Source organism: Petaurus breviceps, unplaced genomic scaffold, assembly GCF_028583685.1.
Source record: "Petaurus breviceps papuanus isolate PSGF00001 unplaced genomic scaffold, PetGlider_PUasm1.0 90451, whole genome shotgun sequence".
Lineage (NCBI taxonomy): Eukaryota > Metazoa > Chordata > Mammalia > Diprotodontia > Petauridae > Petaurus > Petaurus breviceps.
The window spans coordinates 1424166-1444411 of record NW_027187258.1 but is presented as its reverse complement, the minus strand read 5'-3'; the positions used below and the strand labels follow the sequence as shown (position 1 = coordinate 1444411).

Sequence of the window (20246 nt, the reverse complement as noted above, 5' to 3'; positions counted from 1 at the left end):
ATCGGTAGGCCAGCAGCTCTGAATTTCCTGCCCAGCTCTCAGTGGTCTGGCCCATCTGAGCCACCATGGGCCGTACCAGCCTTGGGTCGGACCCAAGGGCCGCTGGGTGGGCCTCGGTCTCCCTGACTGAACTCTACTGGACTACCTTTTTCTTGCTTCCAGCGCCATATATGAAGCCTCCTTTGTCTTCGTTTTGGGAGCGAGAACTCTTAGGTGTGCGCGCTTCTACAAGGAGGTGTGAAAATGCCGCATGGCAGCTCGAGGCCCAAGAGAAACCTACCTCCTCCAGAGCGCACTAGCAGAGCGTCCACCAGTAAACCGCCAACCGTCAGTGGACCCTGGGCGCAGGCGCAGTGCGCCAGTGGCGGGAAGGTCTAAGCTCTCACGCGCCTGAGTCAGCGCAGGCGCAATGAGCCCCGCAGGCCTGCTCTTTGTCCCCCGTGTGCTGCTCAAGCGAACTTGCTGAACAGTAAGGTCTGTGGGCGGTGCCCACACTCCGAAGAACCAATTGCTGGGAGGCCCTGGGAGCAGGGTGGCTCCTCCCCTAGCACGATGCCCGATTGGCACAGAGGCGAGCCACTAAGGGTCTCAGCTCTGAGAGCCCAGGGTGGTGCCGCAGTAGGTTGAGTGGTTTCCGGCGGCCGCGCGCTCTTTTCTTGAGGCGCTAGAGGCGGCGGAACGCGGCCGCTACTCCGGGGAGAGACGGCTTTGCATCAGGTGAGTCGTGCTCGGAGCGGGCCCTGGTGAGGCGGAACGTGGAGCTTATGGCGGGGCAGAGCGGGGCGGGGCGGACTTGCTTAGGTGGCCGCGGTAGCGGCGCGGCGCGGCGCGGCACGAGACGGTGAGGAGGCTGAGGCGGACGGGCGGGTGGGCGCGGGCGGGGAGCAGCGCGTGGAGGGGGGAGGCGGGCGCGGTGGCCGCTGCCGCCCGCGCTCAGGCCGCAGCCTCGGTCTGGCCTCGGCGCGCTCTCCCCCCCTCGCGGCCGCCCGCGTTCCGAGTGTGCGGCGCGCGCGCGCGCTCGTGGGCGGTCGGGGCCCGCGCGGATGGATAGTTCCCTTAGCTAGGCCGGGACTGCTCGGGGCGTCGCCTCCTGCTCCTCCCGGCTTTTCTTTGTGCTGCGGGGGTGAGAGCAGGCCGACGCCCGGGCCGGAACCCTCCCGGCTGCTCCGGGGGCCCCCTGCCACGTTTTGGCCTTCGGATCCCGCGCTCCTACTGGCGCGTCAGGACGGGGCCCAGGCCCTTCCGGGAATGTTGACATCTAGCCTTTGGGCCCCTTTTCCGCCCCGAGTGACTCCATGGCCTCCCGGGTTTACGGAAGGCATTCCTCCGGCGGATCTTGACAGTCTAAATCACCGCCAGCTGCTCCTTCACCGTTAACATTTGGAACAGTTTTCTCTTCAGAAAAGTCCTGCCTCAGGGTTGGAGAAGCTCTCTCTCCCATGTGACACTGTTCTTTGGGACCGACCGCTAGGTGAGACTTTGGTCACCTCCCCCTCCCCCTGTCTGGAAAGTGAGGACCATACCTCCGATATCTTCCAAGCCCTTGAGAATGTTGTAGAGTCCAGAACTTCCATAGCGCCTCTTATTACTGGCCCCCAGAAAAACTGGTTTCTTTTAAAGGCTTTAAGGGATGCGGTTCAGGACATGGGAAAAGGGGAAGCGATGGTTATTCAATTTGTATAAAAATACAGACTTTAGGAAGGACGAATGGAGACCTTGGTTTGAAGTTTCCCCGGGAGAAATTGATGTCCATAGTGAACAGAATTTGGTATGCAGTGGCCGAGATCCTAGATGGGGAGCTGGCCGCGGCAGGTCCATGTCACCGTCTAGTCTAGAAAGCAAAGGATGTGCCCGGGGTTACATTGTCTGAGGCATGGCTATACTCTGGGGGTTTTGGCGTTGTTGATTGTCTAAAATCCCTGCTGGTTCCAGTGCCGATTGTTCTACCACTAGAAGGTGGGAGTGGGCGGGATGCAAGGTTTTTTCTGCTTCCTCCTGGTTCCCTTCCTTAAGCCCACAGGCCCCTTTAGCCTATCTTTCTCCACCCACCCCTCCCCCCACTGAAGAGAGATTCTAGATGTATTCATTCTGCCCCCAATCTTCTAAGGGTTGGGTGAAATGAAGGGAAATGGGTCAAAACAACAAAAAAAAAAAACACAATACGGCAGGTTGAGTTTGGTCAGGCTACGTCTATCTAACAATACCTACATTCTACCCTTGGAGAGAACCTTAGAAATGAAGTTCTGGATCTTTCTTAGTGCATCTCAGAATTCCTTATTGGTATAAGAAACACTCTAAGGCATTTGCTTGTGGCGCATATCTTGAAATGGCTTCCTTTAAATTGAGTGTAATTTCTGTGGGAAGGTTTGGAGTGGTAAATACTGAATGGAAGTCTTTGGGGTTGCCTTTAACATGCAAATGTATATTGTGAATTTCCGAATGGGGATGTTCCACACACTACAGACACTGACCTCTACAAGGGTCTGTGTTCTAGACCAGAGAGGTAAGGAAGAAACCAGGGTCCTGACGGATGGTGCCAGGGGGAAGCTTACCTGAGTGGTTAACAAAACAAGCGATTTAAATTAGGAGCCAATATCAGCTTGGGGTCTAAATAGGAAGGATGTGATCCTTTGAGTAAAAATTAAGTAGGCTAGTCCAAAAGTCCAGTCCGAAGGGTCAGGGCTCAAAAGAGGGGACTGTGGCTTTAAACAAGGAATAGTGACAGACCACCCGGACCTAATTGGTGTTTAAACCTGTCTGTGCCTAGGGCCCTGAGTTCCATACAAGTTTGCTATTGCTGTATCTCCTGTATTATGGTTCTTTGCCCTTGAGCTATGTGTGGGAGGGAGGGGAGAGTGGTATCACAAAAGAGCACTATGGGAAAAACTTGGGGCCTTGAAATGAGACCTTTGGAAAAATTGCTCTAAGTGGTGGCATTAGTTAACTCCAAATACCAATACCGCCACCCACTGGTAAAGATTACCCTGCCTTTTAAGTTATTAGAAAAGAGTTATGTAACAAGGTGTAAACTTGACTATTCTGTGGAATTTTGTATGATTTCTTAATTTGAGGGATTGTCCTGTAAAACTGGAACTGAGCTAGTACTGGAGTTGACACCATAGGAAGCCAGTGAGCCAGCCCTTCTGCAATGAGAGCTTCCAGTTTGGCTTTTAAAGATTTCCAGTCCAGTCTTTGTAATGCCTTAGGACAGGTGCTTCAACTAAAAATGGGAATTAGACCCTGTCCTTTGGAGGTGTGTGTGCCCAGAGGCATTTCAGCTGGGATCTTAGGTGAGCATCTATGGCCAGTTGACACTGGTCTCCTTGAGGTTCCTCCCATTGGAAACCCCCATCTTCTAACTCTAGGTGTCTTAACTGCTTGTCCCACATGCCTGGAGTTCTTTCCTTCTTCATTCACTCCTTGATTCTCTGGCTTCTTTCAAAGTCCCACCTTTGGCAAGAAGCTTTTCCCAGGCCTCCTTAATCTTAGTGCCTTCCCTCTGAGACTGCCCTCAACTTAACTTCTCTTGTCTGTAGCTTGTTTGTACAGTTATTGGCTCCCCATTTAACTGGGAGCTCCTGGATAGCAGGACCTGTGGGTTTGTTGTCTTTCTTTGTGTCCCCAGCACATGACTGTTAACTAAATGTGGACTGACTGGCATCTCATGGGCAGTCAGCCCAATTAACTACTCTTGATTGACGAGATGGTCATTTTGTGTTTTTGACTTCTACATCAGGTAGGAGGACAGTACAGAATGCTTTGCAAACCTCAAAGCCCTATATGACTCCACTAGTATTCCTTATGTCAAAAGTGGGTGGGTTTTTTTTTTAATGGCACCTCATCACTCCTAAAATAACTTTTTAGCAGAGTTGTCTTAGACTCTTCCAGTACTGTTAAAGCTAAGGTTTGATTAGGAATGCCAGTGGTCTCTGAAGTTCCAAAGACAAACTATCAGTGTGATAGAAGTCATGGCTTTGTGAGATCCTCATCCCCTTCAGCTGAATCAGGACTTGGGGGGTTTGCCTGTGTCTTATTTCGTACAGAACTAGTGCTGAAAGAAAGGTTCTCCACTGGCTATTTGCTGATTAGAAATGGGCGTTTGACTTGAAAGCGCTGATGGTCTCATTCCTGGACACTGAAAACTGCACATCAAGACCAGTGGATGAGCCAGCTTATGCCCATGATAGAGGCAAGCAAAATGACTGTTTTGAACCCCCCCCCATTGGAGTTGATTTCAACTTGAAAAGTAGCTGGACTGACTCAAAAGTAGAGTCCCTGCTTTCACTTTCTTCTGTTGCATGTTCTGCTCATCTAATGCTATGTTTTGTATGTAGTTTAATTCTTTGTGTCATGTAGAAGTTTTGGGTCTTGGGTCATACTTAGAAACGGCTAGATGGTGCCTTGACCTGAGTTCAAATCCAGCCTCACATACTAGATGTGTGATCCTGTTTGCTCGACTGTAAAATAATAATGGCATCGTTTCCTAAAGTGGTTGTGAGGATCAAATGAGATCTTACTTAACAGCAGAGCCCTGCACATAGAAGGGGCTCATGAAATGCTTGTTTCTTCTTGCCTTCCATCCAATGTCTACAAGGAGGAACCTGTTAACCGGATTTTGCCAGAGGCTTCCATTTTCCAAAGGTGATAAGGATATCCAGGTTGTGATGGACTGCCTTAATGAATGTGTTTAAGGATGCACTCTTCTGTTCTGTTTTATTTGGTAGCGTGCAAAAATGCAGAGCAACAAAGGCTTTAACCTAGATAAACAGAACCATACTCCAAGGAAACAGCATCAGCACCAGCACCAGCACCAGCACCAGCAGCAGCAGCCACCGCAGCAACAGCCACAGCAGCAGCAGCCACCACCACCAATACCTGCAAATGGGCAGCAGGCCAACAGCCAGAGTGAGTGTTCTAGCACTTGGGTGGAGAATAAATCCCTCTTCTTGGCAGTAATGCCTTGATTTAGTTGGGTGCCTGGAGAACAGGCCTTTCTTCCTCCTGGCAGGTGTTTTCCCTTTGTTTTTCTTCATCTCTTTCCAACCAGCTTCTTCTTAGGATGGCAGGCTGCCTCCTTAGCTACAGATATCAACATATTTTAGGGCAACTCTAGGTGCTCGTATTGCTCTAAATGCATACTGTGACTGAGTATCTGACCTGCAGCACATACTTCTTAGAGGTGCCTTCTAAGGCCCCCCAATCCTTCAGGGCTGAGTAGCAGGCAGGAGTAGTGCTGCATCCTTCAAAGCCCTACACCCCACTTCCCTTGTCCAGTGCAGGGTGAGCATAGTTCTTGCTGTGTGCTATGTTTTCCTTCTTGGATTTTATAGCTAGAGAAGAGGTTCTTAGCCTTCAAAAATATTTTTGAAATATTTGGACAACAATATTTCACTATCACTGGTTTCCTTTGTAGTCTGAGGTATTTTCTGCATTGAGAAATATTATTTGGAGAAGTTTCATGGACTTCACGAGTCTACCAAAAGGGGGAGTCCTTGACCTAGAAAAGGTGGAAAAGTTCCACCTTAAAAGTTGTCATCTACATGCCAGGCTCCCATCAGTGCCACCTCTCTGTCAACCCTGGAGAAGCATGACTCTCCACGTGGAGCTATAGCTCCAGAGAATTTGAGCAAATTCAGAGTTTCCAAGCGGAAGATCACTGAGTTAAAGCCATGTTTAGATGAGAAGCCTCCATTAGGTCCCTGACAAATGGTCATTTGGCCTCCACTTGAAGCCCCTTGGGGAGAAGGAAAGTCCATCTCACTTGACACCCTGGCCAGTTGTCAGGAAGAGATGTAGAGTGGACATTTCTTCCTTTTGCCTTCCATTATGCTCAGACTTCTTAGTTGAGGGGCACGTATTTTTGTGGTATGGCATAATTAGTCTCTGTTTATAAAAACACCAGTTTGGTACAGAAATAAAAGCTTTTCCTAACCTGTAAGCTTAAGCCTGGGCTACTGAGCAAGATATGCCTTGATTTTGGCCGTTTGAAGTTAACCACAACATGATAGGAGACCTTATTCCTCTCTGATTCCAAGATACTGTCTGCTGCTCAAGGGAGGGGGTAACTCCTGAGGACTTGTTACTGAGAAATGGGATTTGCCTTCAATATAACAAATGAGAAACTCCTATTTTCTATAGTCTTGTATTATTGGAAATTTGGCTCATGTTTTCTTCTTAACTCTTTGTCAGCAGGGAAAGTGATGAAAAGTGACCTGGTCTCCCAGTGTTTTCTGTATGTACAGAGTACGTGAGGCAGTTGGGAGTTTGCTTAGGAAAGAAAACAGTGATCTTTGGGACTTGCTTGTTCCTGTTCTCTTGATGTTCTTTTGTTAGAACTCAGTGGGTTTTGTTCTCCAGTCTAGAGAGGGTCTCGTATACCTTGTTTCTCCTCAGATGAAGGCCTGACTATTGATCTGAAGAATTTTCGGAAGCCAGGGGAGAAGACTTTCACCCAGCGCAGCCGCCTCTTTGTGGGCAATCTCCCTCCTGACATCACTGAAGAAGAAATGAGGAAATTGTTTGAGAAATATGGAAAGGCAGGCGAGGTGTTCATTCACAAGGACAAAGGCTTTGGTTTCATCCGCCTGGTGAGCGGCTCTCGGGGAACTGGAGGGGGAGGGGACACGACAGGCAAAAGAAAGGCCTACTAAAGCCCTGATCTCAAAGCCCTGTGCACCAGACCTTTCCTTGCCTCTGGTTGCCAGTTTCTGGGTTATGAGGATTTTGTGTTCTCAGGCTGTTCAATTCTGTGTGGTCTGTGTGTCAGGCTGTGATGTCTTCTCCTCTGCCTTCTAGGAAACCCGAACCCTAGCTGAGATTGCTAAAGTGGAGCTGGACAACATGCCTTTACGTGGAAAGCAGTTACGAGTGCGCTTTGCCTGCCATAGTGCATCCCTGACAGTTAGGAACCTGCCTCAGTTCGTGTCCAATGAACTGTTGGAGGAGGCTTTCTCTGTCTTTGGCCAGGTGGAGAGGGCTGTAGTGATTGTGGATGATCGAGGGAGGCCTTCAGGGAAAGGCATTGTGGAATTCTCAGGGAAGCCAGCTGCCCGGAAAGCTCTGGACAGATGCAGTGAAGGGTCCTTTCTTCTGACCACGTAAGTGGAGGGAAGAGGGCAGGTGGCCTTTAGGAGAGCAACCCCTTTGCTTTCATTTCATGGAGCTTCCTGTGTTCTTGTTATGTCTCTTAAAAGTCGATTTTCCTTCCTTGGCATGGGTCTGCAAGATGAGCCTGTAAGAGCCAGGTTATTTATTTTATAAGACTTCTTCCCCTAGGCCTGCAGAGATTAAGCTGATGAGGCTTATTCTTGCCTGGAGCAGCTAGGGTGAGCTGCCCAAGAATCTCTGCTGGTATTCTCATTGGAGCACTCATAGTCTTTTTTAGGACTGTGGGACAGAGGGCTTGGGAAAAGCAGGAGGTATTGAATGTTAAGCACCCCAGCCAATGATGCTGCCACAATGATGGTGCCACAGTGCCAGCTTAACATTGGTGAAGGTGGTGTGGTGCTGGCCCCTTGGTTTATAGAAAGATAGCCCATGTTCACAGAGTGCCAGTCAATTGTTGGGCTATCTGAACCTCTACCTCCTTTGAAGTATGGGCTTAAGTATGCCATCACTTCTCTTTTGGGTCAGTTATGGGAATACTTCCTTTACCTGTGGGAGTTGTCCCAAGGTGCTCTGTAGAGTTCTTGGAATACTTCTGGACTCTAGGTAGTATATCTCTCTCCTTGTGAATGGGTCTTTTGTAGCAGCACTCAGGTGACTGTAGGCTGAATATTTTGTGGATGTCAGCCCCTTATCCCTCTGGGGCACTCTCACAAGGGGCATGGCTCCCTGAGACTAGGTGGGAAAGTCTCTCATGACCTCTCTTTGGTTGCTTTCCTCTAGGTAATCCAGTCCTGGGTCCCAGCTCTACCTGACTTTGTTAATGCTAAGTGCTTCTTTCTTGACTTAACTCTAAAGAAATTTTCCTGTCTCCCAGATTTCCTAGGCCAGTGACCGTGGAGCCAATGGACCAACTAGATGATGAAGAAGGGCTCCCAGAGAAGCTGGTCATCAAGAACCAACAGTTTCACAAGTATGTGACTGTGGGAAGCTAGTCTATTCTGTGGCTGCATGTTTATTTCTAAGAGAGAAGGGGGGGAATGCCTTAGGTCTGTGTGTACAATTTTGTGTAATTTGAGCTAGAAAAAATGAATGGATCAGGGGTTTTCTACCTCCTGTGACCAGTATCCAACATTACCTTTTCCCCCTGAGAGCTTGTCATCGTTGTCAGGTGTGAATCCTAGGGTAGAAACTGACCCCAGGCCTTTGTGTTACCAGGGAACGAGAGCAGCCCCCGCGATTTGCCCAGCCTGGCTCCTTTGAGTATGAGTACGCCATGCGCTGGAAGGCACTGATTGAGATGGAGAAGCAGCAGCAGGACCAAGTAGATCGAAACATCAAGGAAGCCAGAGAGAAGCTGGAGATGGAAATGGAGGCTGCTCGCCATGAGCACCAGGTCATGTTGATGAGGCAGGGTGAGTGAGGCCTGTATGTGGAGGGCCCAGAGAGCACAGCATGGGCTTCTGGGAGGGTCATGGGCCCAGAACATCATCTGGAGAATGGGAGCTTGGGAGAGAGAGGGCAGTACTTAGTACCATGTTGATTCCCCCTTGTTTGGGGTGTGAGTAGCCTCTGCAGCGGGAATTCTTCTTATTGGAGGATGTACTCAGCCATGGGAAACAGCATAGTATAATGACTAGGCCCCTTGACTTGGAGTCAGGAAGGCTTGGGTTCCAGTTCTGCCTTTGATGTGGCCTTCTACACAATCACCTCTCCTCACTTTCAAATGAGAGGATTAAACTTAGTTGGTCTCTGAAGTGGTATCTTCCAGGCCCTAATCTTTGAGCCTCTGACATGGAAATGGATGTGGCTGGGTGAACGGGAATATTGGTCGTGAAAAATTCTCTGGGTGTCATTTGCCTAATGTCTCCTAGACTTGATGAGACGCCAGGAAGAGCTTCGAAGGATGGAGGAGCTGCATAATCAGGAGGTGCAGAAACGCAAGCAAATGGAGCTCAGGTACTTCCTTCGGCACTGCTCCCTTCTTCCTGAACCCTTTTAGGTAACCCTCATTGACTCTCGACCAGGTAGATTGATACTGTGCTGCGCCTAGGGCCTTTCTCTGGCCATGGTTTGGGGCAGGTTGGTGGGATCCCATGTGGGATAGTCCACCTTGTTCTGGTGCATCTTAGTGACTGCCTTCTTATACTCCCTGTAGGCAGGAAGAGGAACGCAGGCGGCGTGAGGAGGAGATGAGAAGGCAGCAGGAAGAAATGATGCGACGGCAGCAGGAGGGCTTCAAAGGAAACTTCCCTGATGCGGTACGGAGTGCCTTAGGCCCGGGCACCCCTGACGGGCTGCTCATTCATGGCATAACACAGCAACTAGCAACTGGGGCCTGGGACACCGCAGAGCACTAGGGCCAGCCCCTGCTCACTGAAAGAGCCATTTGGAAGAGAAATAGCAGTAGGAGGCGAGCTTGGGTTTAGCAGACAGAGCGGGATATGGCCTGCTGCAGTCATGTTAGTGTCACACCTGGGGCATTTAGATGAGGCCTAGTCTTGGAACTCAGTGTGAAAATTGGGGCCACTGTCCTCCCCTGTGCTTCTGGGTTAGCATCTAAGTTCTGTGATGACACTGCTGCCCTTTGTGCATGCCCTCGAAGTATTTCTGCCAGATTGTTGGTCTGGGATCCTGGGTGATAGTGATCCATACCCTGTAGCTCATGTCTCAGCAGCTCTGGGGTGATCTTGAGTCTCCTCCCTCTGCTTGGTCTCAGCACAATGTGCTTGAGGCCTTTTTCTGGCAGGCCTCTTTATTTTGGTTTCCCTTCGAACCGTTTCCCAGGGATGGGGGGTGAGGACAGCTCTGAGTAGATGGGCCTTAGAACAAAACCAGAGGTGGGTCTGATGAGGTTTTGGTGAACAGGCTGTGGTGAACTTTTGTGCCATTTTGTTTATTTTAGAGAGAGCAGGAGATGCGGATGGGCCAAATGGGTATAGGAGGTAAGGACTTAAGGCTGCAGCCCCTGCACTTGTTCCCCCTCCCGCTCACCTCTCCCAGATTCCAGTGGCTGCTTTGTTCAGGTAGCGTTATTGCTGGGGTTTAGTGTTGGGCTCAAGACTCCCTTGGGCCTAGGACTACAAAAAGAAAATCCAATTGGTGGCTATGGTTCGATGGGCCAGGGCGATCACTCCTGGTTTGGCATCCTGTGGTGCCAGTCACCTGACTTGAGAGTTGACCGGGGCGAAGGTAGCTTCTGCTATCCTTCCTATCCCATGTCCTCCCCATGCTTGCCTTGGCTCTGGTAATTAGAGGAGGGTGTGAGAAGCCACAACGTTGAGCCTTTGTCGAACCTTTGAGGCTTCTATGAGCTTCCTTTTGGTTCACATCGAGCTTGGGGAGTGCGTGGAATATGAATGTTTACATAATTATGGTGATGTCCTTGTTCCCAGCTCCCCCCAGCTCCTTACATTGCTGTTTTTAGGTGCTATGGGCATAAACAACAGAGGATCCCTGGGAGGTGCTAATGTGCCAGCTGGTGCCCCAAGTGCTCCAGGGCCTGGTCCAATGATGCCAGATGGAACCATGGGAATGGTAATATATTTGCAGGGCTGGCCTTAGGGGTACCTTGGCCCAGTGGGGGAGGCATCGCTTATCTCCTGTGGGGTGTTCTTTCCAAAGCCCCCTGCTCCTGCATTCATAGGGTCATAGAACTGGAGGGGGCCTCCCAGGCCAGCTAGTCCAACTTCTCATTTTTAAAATGAGGAAATGAGCCCAGGAGGTTAAATGACTAGGCCCAGAATTCATAGGGTGGTAATTGCCAAGAGTCAGCACTTGTGGACTCTGCTTTGGCTTCATTCCCTATGAGACAAGGTTTCCAGCTGTGCAGATAGACTAAGTTGGTGCTCAAGGAGATAGTTTGGCTTAGTGGATACACTACCTTAGGAGCTGATTGTAACAATGTTTCCTGTTAGAGCTGACAAGGAAAAGGGTTGATGTAATTAACCCAAAGACTTTTGCTTTGTATGATCTAAAAACAGCTTCATTTGGGGTCCCCCAGGCCAGTCCCTAATGGCTGTGGCCTGGGCTGGTCCAGTCAGCAGAATGCTGAGGTAGTCTAGTATGCAGAAGTGGAGAGGCTTGGTCAAAACAAGACCAAGTTAGGGAGTTTAGTAAATGGAACGATGGCTGGATTCTTGTCAGCACTGAGAAATTGGGGTGAGCTATCAGAGAGGTAATTATGACAGCTTTTCTTGCTGGTATTGTCAGCCTTGGTCGCCCTAAAACTTAACAGGCCCTGATGGCTTCGGCTCTGGTTTTGGTAGACACGAGACCCATTGTGCGGCCTTTTAAGGGAGAGGGACTTTGGGTAGTGGGGAGCTTGGGGTTAGGGGATGTGCTTTAACACCTCTCTCCCTTTCTCCTTTGGCACTGAAGACCCCACCACCCAGTGACCGCTTTGGCCAGGGTGGTACAATGGAAGGACTTGGGGCAATGGGTGGAAACCCTCCCGCATTCAACCGAGGAACTCCTGGAGGGGACTTTGGCCCAAACAAACGTCGCAGATACTAATAGAGTTACAGTGTCGAGTTTCCCTGACCCTGCAGACAAGGACCCTTTTTGTACTAGCCAGGATTCTACCTTAGAGGGCTGTTGGGGCTCCGCTCCTCCTGCTAGTTAGGCCTCCCCACTTGAACTACTCTAGGTAGGCAATTTGCTGAGGGCAGAGAGGGGTTAGGGAGGGGCATTTAGTGAAGCAGTTCTGTGTGGTGCATTCCTCAAAGTTCAATGTGATAATGGCTACAGAGGGGGTGGGGAGGCCATGGCACAAGCAGACCCTGCTCTGTCCCTGTTTCCCTTGACCATTCCACCTTTGTCCCCTCACTGCTCCCTCATTGACTTAGACACAATCCTTACCCCCATTTCCTCTCTGGTTAGGACCTCAGGTGTGTCCAGGAAATTCAGGCAACAATACCAGTAGAAGACCTCTTATCTCTTCCCAACCCAGTGTTCCTTTTATATCCTGAGAAGAAGGTTTTGTTATCTGCTTTTAGGTTTCCATTATCAGTTTTGTTTTTGTTTTATCTTCTGTTTCTTGGATGGGGAGGGGGCAGCCCAGAATGGAGGGGCTTTGCCTCCCTCTGGGAGGTGCTGCTGTGTCACTGTTAACACCAAGTTCGAGCTTAGGGGCAGGGGCTGTTGGGTGCTGGTGCTCTCTTGGCCATGCCCGGAGCTCTCACGGCTTGCCTGTCTTCTGGAGCTGTGCTGTGCAGCTTTCACTGCTGTTGGTGATATCAGGCCCTCTCACACACAGTCTGGAGTTTGAGAAATGAGACAGGAATGCAGCAGCAACATTATTATTAAAAACAAATTTTAAGCCTTTTTCCACCTCCTGTGTTGTGTCTTTTGTTGGGGGTAGGGGAGTAAGAAGAGGTATTTTCAGGGGTTGGGGGTGGAACGCAGCCAAAAATGTGCGGCCAGTGCATTTGGGAAGATTTGGGGAGGGAGTGCACTTCACCATTACTTACCTTGGACAGGAAAGGAACATTGGAGCCTGACTTGCCGCTGAAAACAAATTCCCCCCTGTAGTGAGAGGTGGGCCTTTGCCACTCAAACCCAAGACAACTTGTTTCTTGTGATCAGATAGAAAATACCTCAATCAAAGGTACTTCAAAGGACTAGAACTGGCCCAGCTGTTGCCAAGTGCCTTCCCCTTAAGGTTCTGAGGTCTTAGGGGTGGAGTCAAACTGACCTACACCCAGTTCTCCCAGGAGCCTCTTTTACTGAGCTTGAGTTCTCCCCCATGACTAGTCAGTCCCACTGCTACCCCTATTGAGTGACAAAGCCACCTGCAGATCTTTGCCCAAGTTAGGTGGTGCCTCCTTCCAAGCTAAAGATAGACATTGGGCCTTCCAGATGGCCATAACTGGCAGTTTAATAAGAGGTACTTGCATGTAAGCTGCCTCTCCCCCTCCCCTGCCATGTCCGTGCTGTGCTTTAATAAAGGCTGTGGGCAGCGCTTCAACCCAGATGCAAACCTTCCAGGTGAGTAGTGGCTTTGATGTTCCACAAGCTGCCTTTTGGGGAGGAAGGTGGTGAATGTGGTGCCCTAAAGAGTAGTATAGGAGAGTGGAACTGTAGGTCTGAAAAATCAAGCTTGAGCAGTTGTTTCCATTGGAGGGTGGTGGCTGGGTGGCACCTTTTTTTTGTTCTCATACTCGTTCTTATCTGCTCCACAGATGGCTGTCGCCATCACCCTGGGGTGCCCATCTTCCATGATGCCCTTAAGGTCAGCCAGTGTGCTGGGAATGGCTTCTTTTAGGACTGAGGAGGGTGGGCCAAGCAGTCCAGGTTAAACTGATCGTTTCTTCTCAGGGGTGGTCCTGTTGCCATAAGCGAACAACAGATTTCTTAGAATTCTTAAACATCCAGGTAATGCCAGTACTCTGCCCTGATTGTCCCCCCACTCTGATCCCTAGAGCCCAATCTGTCCTTGATGCTTATTACTCCACTGCTTCTAGGGCTGTACCCTGGGACCACACTGTGCTCAGAAGCCTCTGGAGAGCCCCAGTACTCAAAGTGCCCTCCAGGAGCCCAAATCAACAGAGACACTTCGCCGGGAAAGGCCCAAGTGAGGGCAGGGGTAGGGAAGGCTTGGGGGTGGAAGGTGGAGAGGTTTTTCTGGTTTTTGTACTCTGCCCTAAGTTCTAGAGGCTAGGCCAGTGGATGGTGGGCACTGGAGTCAGCCATGGGGGCTTTATCCCAAACATCTATCACAGGAGGCATCCGAGCTACATCTAGAATTGGGATAATAATGGGGTCTCGTTTAGTGGATCCCACTAAGGGGGATGAGACAGATAAGGCTGGGATTTGGGAAAGGAAACAGAGAAGACGTCAGTACCACGTAGCAGGAGGGTGGGGCCTGGGGATGGGAGATGAGGAACACACATCTGGGTGCTAGCTTTTGGAAAGCCAGCCTGAAGCTGAGCAGCTGAGATGGCAGGCTCCCCGAGGCCTTCCAGCTGGTGCCCACTGAAGGCTTCTCTCGGCATTTATATATCACTTGGAAGTTTGCAGAGCACTTTACACATGTTCATTCATTTGATCCTTACAGCAACCTAAGAAAGTAGGTGCTATTCTTGTCCCCATTTTCCAGCTAAGGAAACTGAGCCACATAGAAATTAAATGATTTACATGGTCTAGTGGAATTGGAAAAGGAAGACCCAGCTTCAAGTAGCAGTTCTGCCCCTTCCTCTCACTGTGGATAAGCCCTTTAACTTCTGGGAGCCTCCGTTTCCTCTATTTTAAAATGCTTGCGTTACCTAACTTGGCCTGTGCTTTGTTAGATGCTGTGTAAGGATGAGCTTGATGGGCACAGAATCATTACTTGTAGAGCCTGGGATCCTGCATTGGGCATCAGGACTTGAACTTCCTATGCTCCACAGGGAAGAGTTGAACATGCGCCTCCTGCCACTCAGTGCATCTCATGCCCTGGAGACTGCCTTGGAACAGAAAGAACTTGCCCCAGAAGCCCCTGAACCTGGAGCAGGTCAACAAGGCATCTGCCATTTGTTAAATGCTTCCTTTGGACCAGGCCGTGTGCTAAGTGCTGGTGTCACAGAAAAAGGCCAGGCTGAGCCTGTGCCCAGGTCACTTGCAGGCTCAGGGGAGAACATACAAGAGAGAAATAGGCTGAGCATGTTGGGGAAGGGCTGCTGGTAGAAGGCAGGACTTCAGCCAAGACCTGAGGGAAACCAGAAGGTGACGCAGAGGCTGAGGGGTCCACAGGGATGGGAACTATGGACAGATGGGTGGGTGGTAGAAGGTTGGGGACATCCATGATATCCAGTTGATTGGATATGGGGGCTAAGTGAGGATGACCCCTAGGCCTAGGTGACTGGGAGGTTGGTGCCTCAACAGTCAGAGCAAAGTTGGGGACAAGGGGTTTTGAGGAAAACTAAGGCCTTTTATTTTGCACATGTTGAGTTTAAGCTGTCTAGGGGACATCCAGCCTGAGAAGCAGGGGGAATTTCAAGGTGGGGAGAAGTGTCCTTGTTGACCTCCTCGTCTCCTCTGTTTAGGACTCCCCAACACTGTGGTCCATCCTGGCTCCATCTGCCAGAACCCAGGGTGTGGTGCTGTAAGTGAAACCTGGGGAGATTGGAGGAGAGGGTGGGGATCATTGAGAAACTGGAGGTGGGATACCCTCATGTCCCCTTATTCCCTTCCTGCCTTCCCACCTACTTCCCACTCCCTTCAAGGTTTTCCAAGGCTCCGAGAGTGATGCCAGTCCCTGCAGCTTCCATCCCGGAGGGCCTCGATTCCATGAGGGGTAAGGGAAGGAGTAGGGTGGAGCCCTATTTGTTTACAGGGAAAGAAGAGGGCAAGTTGAGGTATAAGGGGCAAATTCCCCTTGATGGCCTTTTCACCACAGGATGAAATCTTGGAGCTGCTGTGGCATAACAACCGGGGATTTCAGTATGTTCCTGGCACAGCCAGGATGTAGTATTGGTAAACATGTCTGGCAGAAGCAGGTGAGCTCCCAACTTGCTGGAAGCCTAGTAAGGTCTTGCTAGTAAGGTCTTGCTCACCCCTTCCTTGCTCTGTCACAGTGCTCCAGGTGCTTTGGGATAGGAGGCGGGCACATATCCTCGGGATTCCACTGGGTACCCTGCACATCATAACCTACTAGATAATCCTTCTGCTATGTTGCCCTCAGCAATGGGTCTCCTGCCGCCGGGACTGGCACCAGACGGCCTCTGTAGTAGTGGTGACTGTGTATGGCCAAAGACCACTGCCTGCACTCAGCTCGGTGAAGGCTAGTTCAACCAAGGTGAGCAAGTTGCTAATTCTGGGGAGAGGCCCAGACAGGCTGCTGGACAGAGCCTTTGTGTCTCAGCCTGTTTTTGTTCCATTTCAGCTTCACATCCACATAGCTTTTGATGGTAACCGGGTTTTCCAGGAACAGATGGAGCTGTGGGGGGTGAGTGCAGTTGGGGGAGTGGGATGGAAAGGTCGGATTGGAAGCTTTCAGAGGTTCGGGGCAGGCATTGAGGCTTTCTCTCCACCTGCTTTGATTTCTTTTCATCTCTCTTTTCCTTTCTCCCTGTTCATCCCTTCATATGGACTTCTGTATAACTTCTTATCCTTTGTGCCCCTCTTTTTTTGTCTCCACCTGTTATCATCTCCCCAGTTTTTCTGTCTTACTTCTCCAGGTCATAACTGTGGAGCAGAGCTCTGTCTCCCTCATGCCATCCCGGGCCGAGATCTCCCTGACCAAGGCTGAGCCAGGGCTTTGGGCCCAGTTGGAGCAGCCAGGAACAGGGATGCCAGCTGAGAAGGTTGGGGAGGATGTTGGGCCTGGGACAATCGGACAGGACCCTGAGGATTCAGATGATGATTTGAGCTGGACAGAAGAAGAGGAGGAAGAGGTTGAGGGAGAGTGACCACTAGCTAGGTATTTTCATAAGCTCATGGTGGTTCCTCTAGGACCCTAGAGTCAGGGGCGTGGTCAGGTGCATGTTATTGCAACAGGGAGGAAAGCCTAAGGAGATCCTTCCTGCGCTGTTACTCCGCTCAGACAGATCACACCGTGGCATTCTCTTGCTCTTTCCTCAGCCCAAGAACAACATATGGAGACTTGATTCACTCTCATGGCCTTCCCAACCTCCCAACGACAAATAACAACGCAAAAAAACAAACCCACACAACTATCTGTCAATCTTTGACATAAATCTTTAATCTGTTTCATGTAAGTCATGTGCCCAGCTCTCTGCTAGCCTGAGTGGGGGTGGGGGAATCAACATTATAAGCCATGTGCCCTGGTTGTGGAGACAAAAGGCAAAACCATAGTCTGTGCTCCCCAGAGAGGCTACAGTGGCTGCTGCTGCTTGTAAGTAACAGGGTTGAGAGGAGAGAGAGCTTAATGTGGACTTGAATAGTCAAGGATCTGGCCAGGGCCCATAGCCAGGGCCTTCCTGCTTCTGTATCCCTGGAAGGGTTGAATGAACATTAGGGGAGAAATGGCAGAGCAGCCTTTATCTGGCTCTTGGACACTTGGAACCAAGTATTTGGGACAAGACTCCATCTCCAACAAGTGATGTTTATGGCCCAACAGAAGCGAGACTCCTTGAGGAGCTCAGGGACATAGCCGAGCAGGTCCTTGGCTCTAGCTGGGTGCTTGGTGGGTTGCAGGAAATCCAACTGTCAGGTAGTTCCTGCAGTCTTGATCCCTAGTTCTGTTTCTGGAGCCTTCCTATGGTCATATTTTCTCCTCGAATTGGGAGAATTCAGAGAAACCATGCTGGAGAGATGCCCCAATGTCCCCATGGTACAAGTGCAGGGGTGCAGGGCTTGTGCTGGCAGCTAGGCCAGGACTTTGGACCCAGCGCCATGCTAAGCTCCCTCCATGTTCTTCTTCCATGTCTGCTTTTTCTCTCAGGCTGCAAGGGAATGCCCTGTAGGCTGGGAAGGGGGAATGGTGGTGACAGATGTTTAAGGGTTACAGAGTAATCCCTACAACCGCCTTGAAGATCAATACTAAAAGTATTCTCCTAGTTTTATCGATGATGCTGAAATAGGTGAGGTGACTTACCTATGGCCACAGGGCTAACGTTGGAGACAGGGTACAAAGCTGGGTCTCTCCGGACTCCATGTGCATTCAGCACTCAATGACACCATTGTGGGGAAGGTGTGCTCAGGAGATGGGATGGGCAGCAAGACCAGGGGATGGAAACTTGCTGGTGACAAATCTTTTAAGGGGCTTTGGATTCAGTCATAGGGCTGCACTTGAGGACCTAGAGGGCCGCATGTGGCCTCGAGGCTGCAGATGGCCCATCCCTGACTGCTGGGATCTGGCATAATGTTTGGGTGAAGGCCATCATCCGTATCATCTGTGCTTATTGCCCTGACAAGACCCTTCCAAACTTCTCCAGCTGCTTCTCCATAGTAATGAAAAATAGCAGGAAAGGGCAGTGCCTCAAATACCGTCATAAGTATGGTATAGAGGTGAGTGTGATGGGTCCAAAGAGAGATCCTGGAGCCATCTGCCCCTTCTCTCCCTACCTGAGTCCCTGCTTTTTCCAAAGGAAGTGGCCAGACAGAGATAGGCCCTTAGCTCAGCAGCTTTACAGTATGAGATGGGGAAGGCCTGATCAGCCGAAGGCCAATCTGACTGGGGCTGTCCAGCAATGGTGTGCTATGGCTGCTAAATGAAGCTGTGCTCCATTGTGTTTCGTTTGGCTTGTTTTTAGTAAAAGCCTTCAGAAGGAGGATTTCTTTGCTTAATTTGCTTGCTCGGGCCCCCTTCTTGGCCCTGCAAACTATTGCCTTAAAATTCTCTACTACGTGGAGTGATTCCTGGGACCTTAAACCATGGGCCTCTCCTCCTCTCCCTGCTCCCAAACTGCAATCCCTGCCATCAACCTGGGAGTTTCCTCAGTTCCCCGGGTGGGGGTGTGTGGGGGTGGGGTGGCTCATCTGAGGGATTCAGATCCGGACTAGGAGCAGGAATCTCTCCGTGTAGGCCGAGGCTGGCTAGCGTCTTTAGGCACAGACTTCCTGTTTTCATTTCTATGGGGGAGGGGGGAGCTCCTGGGAGCAGGCTGGGATTGGACGAGTGTGCAGGATATGGTCGGTCCGATTCTTTTCAGAAAAGTCTGGCTTTAGCTAGCCGGGCATTTGACCTTAGAGAAAAACAATCTCCACTTTGAGAAACTCTTAAGATACTCTGCAGGCATCTGAAACAGAATTGCTGAGAAGGCTGGGTTCACAAAATGTTTTCAAACTGCCGGCAGTGAGCAGCCATGCAGATTAGGAGATAGCTTCCCTGCCAGCCGGGAAGACGGGCTGGGTGGGGAAGAAGGGGATTGGTCTTGGGTTTGAGTTACAGTAGCCCTCAAACAAGTGATCGGGCAGCCCCTCCTCCTTCAATCTCCCCAAGTGCTAGCTAGCCAAACCGCAGAAGGCTGAGTTTCTGGGCTTCTGAATACTAGGTAGGTAGGCTGCGAGTGCGAGAAGCCTGTGGAGCTGCTTGAGAGCAGGCTGGCTAGAATGGAGACCGGTGCTCAGTTTGGCCCGGAGCTCCCTGGCCAGAGGCGGACCGGGAAGGAAGCAGGCCTTTTAAAGATTGCAGCTTCCAAGATTACGGGGAGTGCCCTAGTTGGCGGAGTTGGGGGCCTCGGGCAGAAATCATTGAAGAAGGATTTTGTTGTAATTGTTTGCAGGCTGGGCCTGACTTCGGAGGGCCGCGTATCTTGGCTTGGGCAGCCAGTTCGGGCCGGCGGAAGACCTCCCTCTGGGACTGAGGGCCAGAGTTGGCCCGTTGAATAGCACGAAATGGAAAGCTGTCTCAATAGATAGCTATGGTCCAAGATGGCCAGGGAGGCCTGGCTAGGCAGCTCTCGTTGGAAAAGGGCAGCCCCCAAGCTCACGAGCTGTTTGCTCCCGCTTTGTATGCAGTGAAAGATTCAGCCTGGGATAGCTTGGGGGGGGGGGGACGCCGATATGCCAAATGGAAGCCCCTCTCCAAACCCCGACCGCCCCTGAATGGAATCTTCCAACACGTCCGCAAACTGCCGGCGCCCCGGGGCCTCCGGACCAGCCGAAGGCCCCCCAGAGAGCCCCGTGCTCAGGTGGCCGCCCACCCTGGGGCCGTGATCAGGCAGTCCGAGGTCATTCGGAGGGGACAGTCTTACATGGGTGCCGAGAAGGAGCAAGCACCCCAGACAGGCCTACACAGTTAAGTGCTCAAGATGCCGGCTTCCCGGGAAGGGGCCAGGCCCCCACTGGTCAGAGGGCACCCGCGGGGCCCCCCCCTTCCCCGCCCATAAGGGCGGGGCGCGGCCCCCCCCCCCATCCCCGAGAGCTTTCCCAGGAGGTCACGCGGCCGCGGCTACGGGGAGGAGCCTCTGGGAGTTCCCGGATGTGCAGCTGGGCGGCGGGCCGGCGGAGCCTGGGAAGTGGCCGCGAGGAGTCGGGCGGCGGCGGCGGCCGACGGGCCTCGGGCCACGGTGAGAGGCGCGGGGAGGCCGCCCGGAGAGCGGGGGTAGGGAGGACGCGCAGCCCCGCCCGTGGGGCTCCGGGCCGGCCGGCGCCGGAGGGTGGGACGCGAAGGGCCGCGCTGTGCCGGGGCGGCCTTCGCCTCCCGGCCGGCGCCCCCTCCCCCTCCGCGCTCCTCCCCCCCCCCCCCCCCCCCGGGG

The 20246-nt window shown here is 51.5% G+C and overlaps 3 protein-coding genes across 14 annotated transcripts in view; all 3 read left to right on the top strand.

Annotated features, from left to right (window-relative positions):
* The first annotated feature begins 525 nt into the window (after positions 1 to 525).
* On the top strand, positions 526 to 12429 carry NONO (non-POU domain containing octamer binding). 6 transcript variants are annotated; one of them, XM_069062413.1, is made up of 13 exons: positions 526 to 717; positions 1402 to 1471; positions 4044 to 4189; positions 4725 to 4905; positions 6394 to 6587; positions 6796 to 7097; positions 7982 to 8077; positions 8323 to 8519; positions 8979 to 9063; positions 9263 to 9365; positions 10010 to 10049; positions 10532 to 10641; positions 11485 to 12429. In XM_069062413.1, exons 3-13 carry the CDS (start codon positions 4163 to 4165, stop codon positions 11617 to 11619), a joined length of 1470 nt encoding a protein of 489 aa, XP_068918514.1. In that variant the 5' UTR covers positions 526 to 717; positions 1402 to 1471; positions 4044 to 4162; the 3' UTR covers positions 11620 to 12429. The 6 variants fall into 6 exon arrangements, with proteins under 6 accessions (XP_068918514.1, XP_068918512.1, XP_068918513.1 ...); XM_069062411.1 differs by having other exon boundaries at positions 1390 to 1471; XM_069062412.1 differs by lacking the exon at positions 1402 to 1471.
* Positions 12430 to 12570: 141 nt separating this feature from the next.
* ITGB1BP2 (integrin subunit beta 1 binding protein 2) lies at positions 12571 to 16802 on the top strand. Of its 6 annotated transcripts, none has more exons than XM_069062422.1 (12): positions 12571 to 13092; positions 13287 to 13336; positions 13423 to 13479; positions 13569 to 13678; positions 14493 to 14596; positions 15129 to 15187; positions 15309 to 15379; positions 15482 to 15581; positions 15767 to 15880; positions 15968 to 16030; positions 16263 to 16504; positions 16666 to 16802. In XM_069062422.1, exons 1-11 carry the CDS (start codon positions 13029 to 13031, stop codon positions 16491 to 16493), a joined length of 1023 nt encoding a protein of 340 aa, XP_068918523.1. In that variant the 5' UTR covers positions 12571 to 13028; the 3' UTR covers positions 16494 to 16504; positions 16666 to 16802. The 6 variants fall into 6 exon arrangements, with proteins under 6 accessions (XP_068918523.1, XP_068918521.1, XP_068918520.1 ...); XM_069062420.1 differs by having other exon boundaries at positions 14493 to 14605; XM_069062419.1 differs by having other exon boundaries at positions 14394 to 14596.
* Positions 16803 to 18997: 2195 nt separating this feature from the next.
* The window catches only part of LOC138141669 (rho-related GTP-binding protein RhoG-like), an 8117-nt gene continuing 6868 nt past the window's right edge, over positions 18998 to 20246 (top strand). The window contains exon 1 of one of the 2 annotated variants that reach the window (XM_069062428.1): positions 18998 to 19040. The gene's annotated coding sequence lies outside the window, so the exon portion shown is untranslated. Of the gene's footprint in view, positions 19041 to 19947; positions 20058 to 20246 lie in introns of those variants that run through there. The other variant, XM_069062425.1, reaches the window with a different exon arrangement.

What these genes read in the sequence shown, in the direction of transcription:
- NONO (XM_069062412.1), top strand. Translation starts at nt 4,163, where the DNA reads ATGAGCCAGCTTATGCCCATGATAGAG. An exon ending in AAGAACCAACAGTTTCACAA is followed by an intron (nt 8,078 to 8,322) that starts GTATGTGACTGT and finishes TTGTGTTACCAG; the next exon opens with GGAACGAGAGCAGCCCCCGC. An exon ending in CGCAAGCAAATGGAGCTCAG is followed by an intron (nt 9,064 to 9,262) that starts GTACTTCCTTCG and finishes TACTCCCTGTAG; the next exon opens with GCAGGAAGAGGAACGCAGGC.
- ITGB1BP2 (XM_069062418.1), top strand. Translation starts at nt 13,029, where the DNA reads ATGTCCGTGCTGTGCTTTAATAAAGGCTGTGGGCAGCGCTTCAACCCA. An exon ending in AACATGTCTGGCAGAAGCAG is followed by an intron (nt 15,582 to 15,766) that starts GTGAGCTCCCAA and finishes TGTTGCCCTCAG; the next exon opens with CAATGGGTCTCCTGCCGCCG. An exon ending in AACAGATGGAGCTGTGGGGG is followed by an intron (nt 16,031 to 16,262) that starts GTGAGTGCAGTT and finishes TTACTTCTCCAG; the next exon opens with GTCATAACTGTGGAGCAGAG.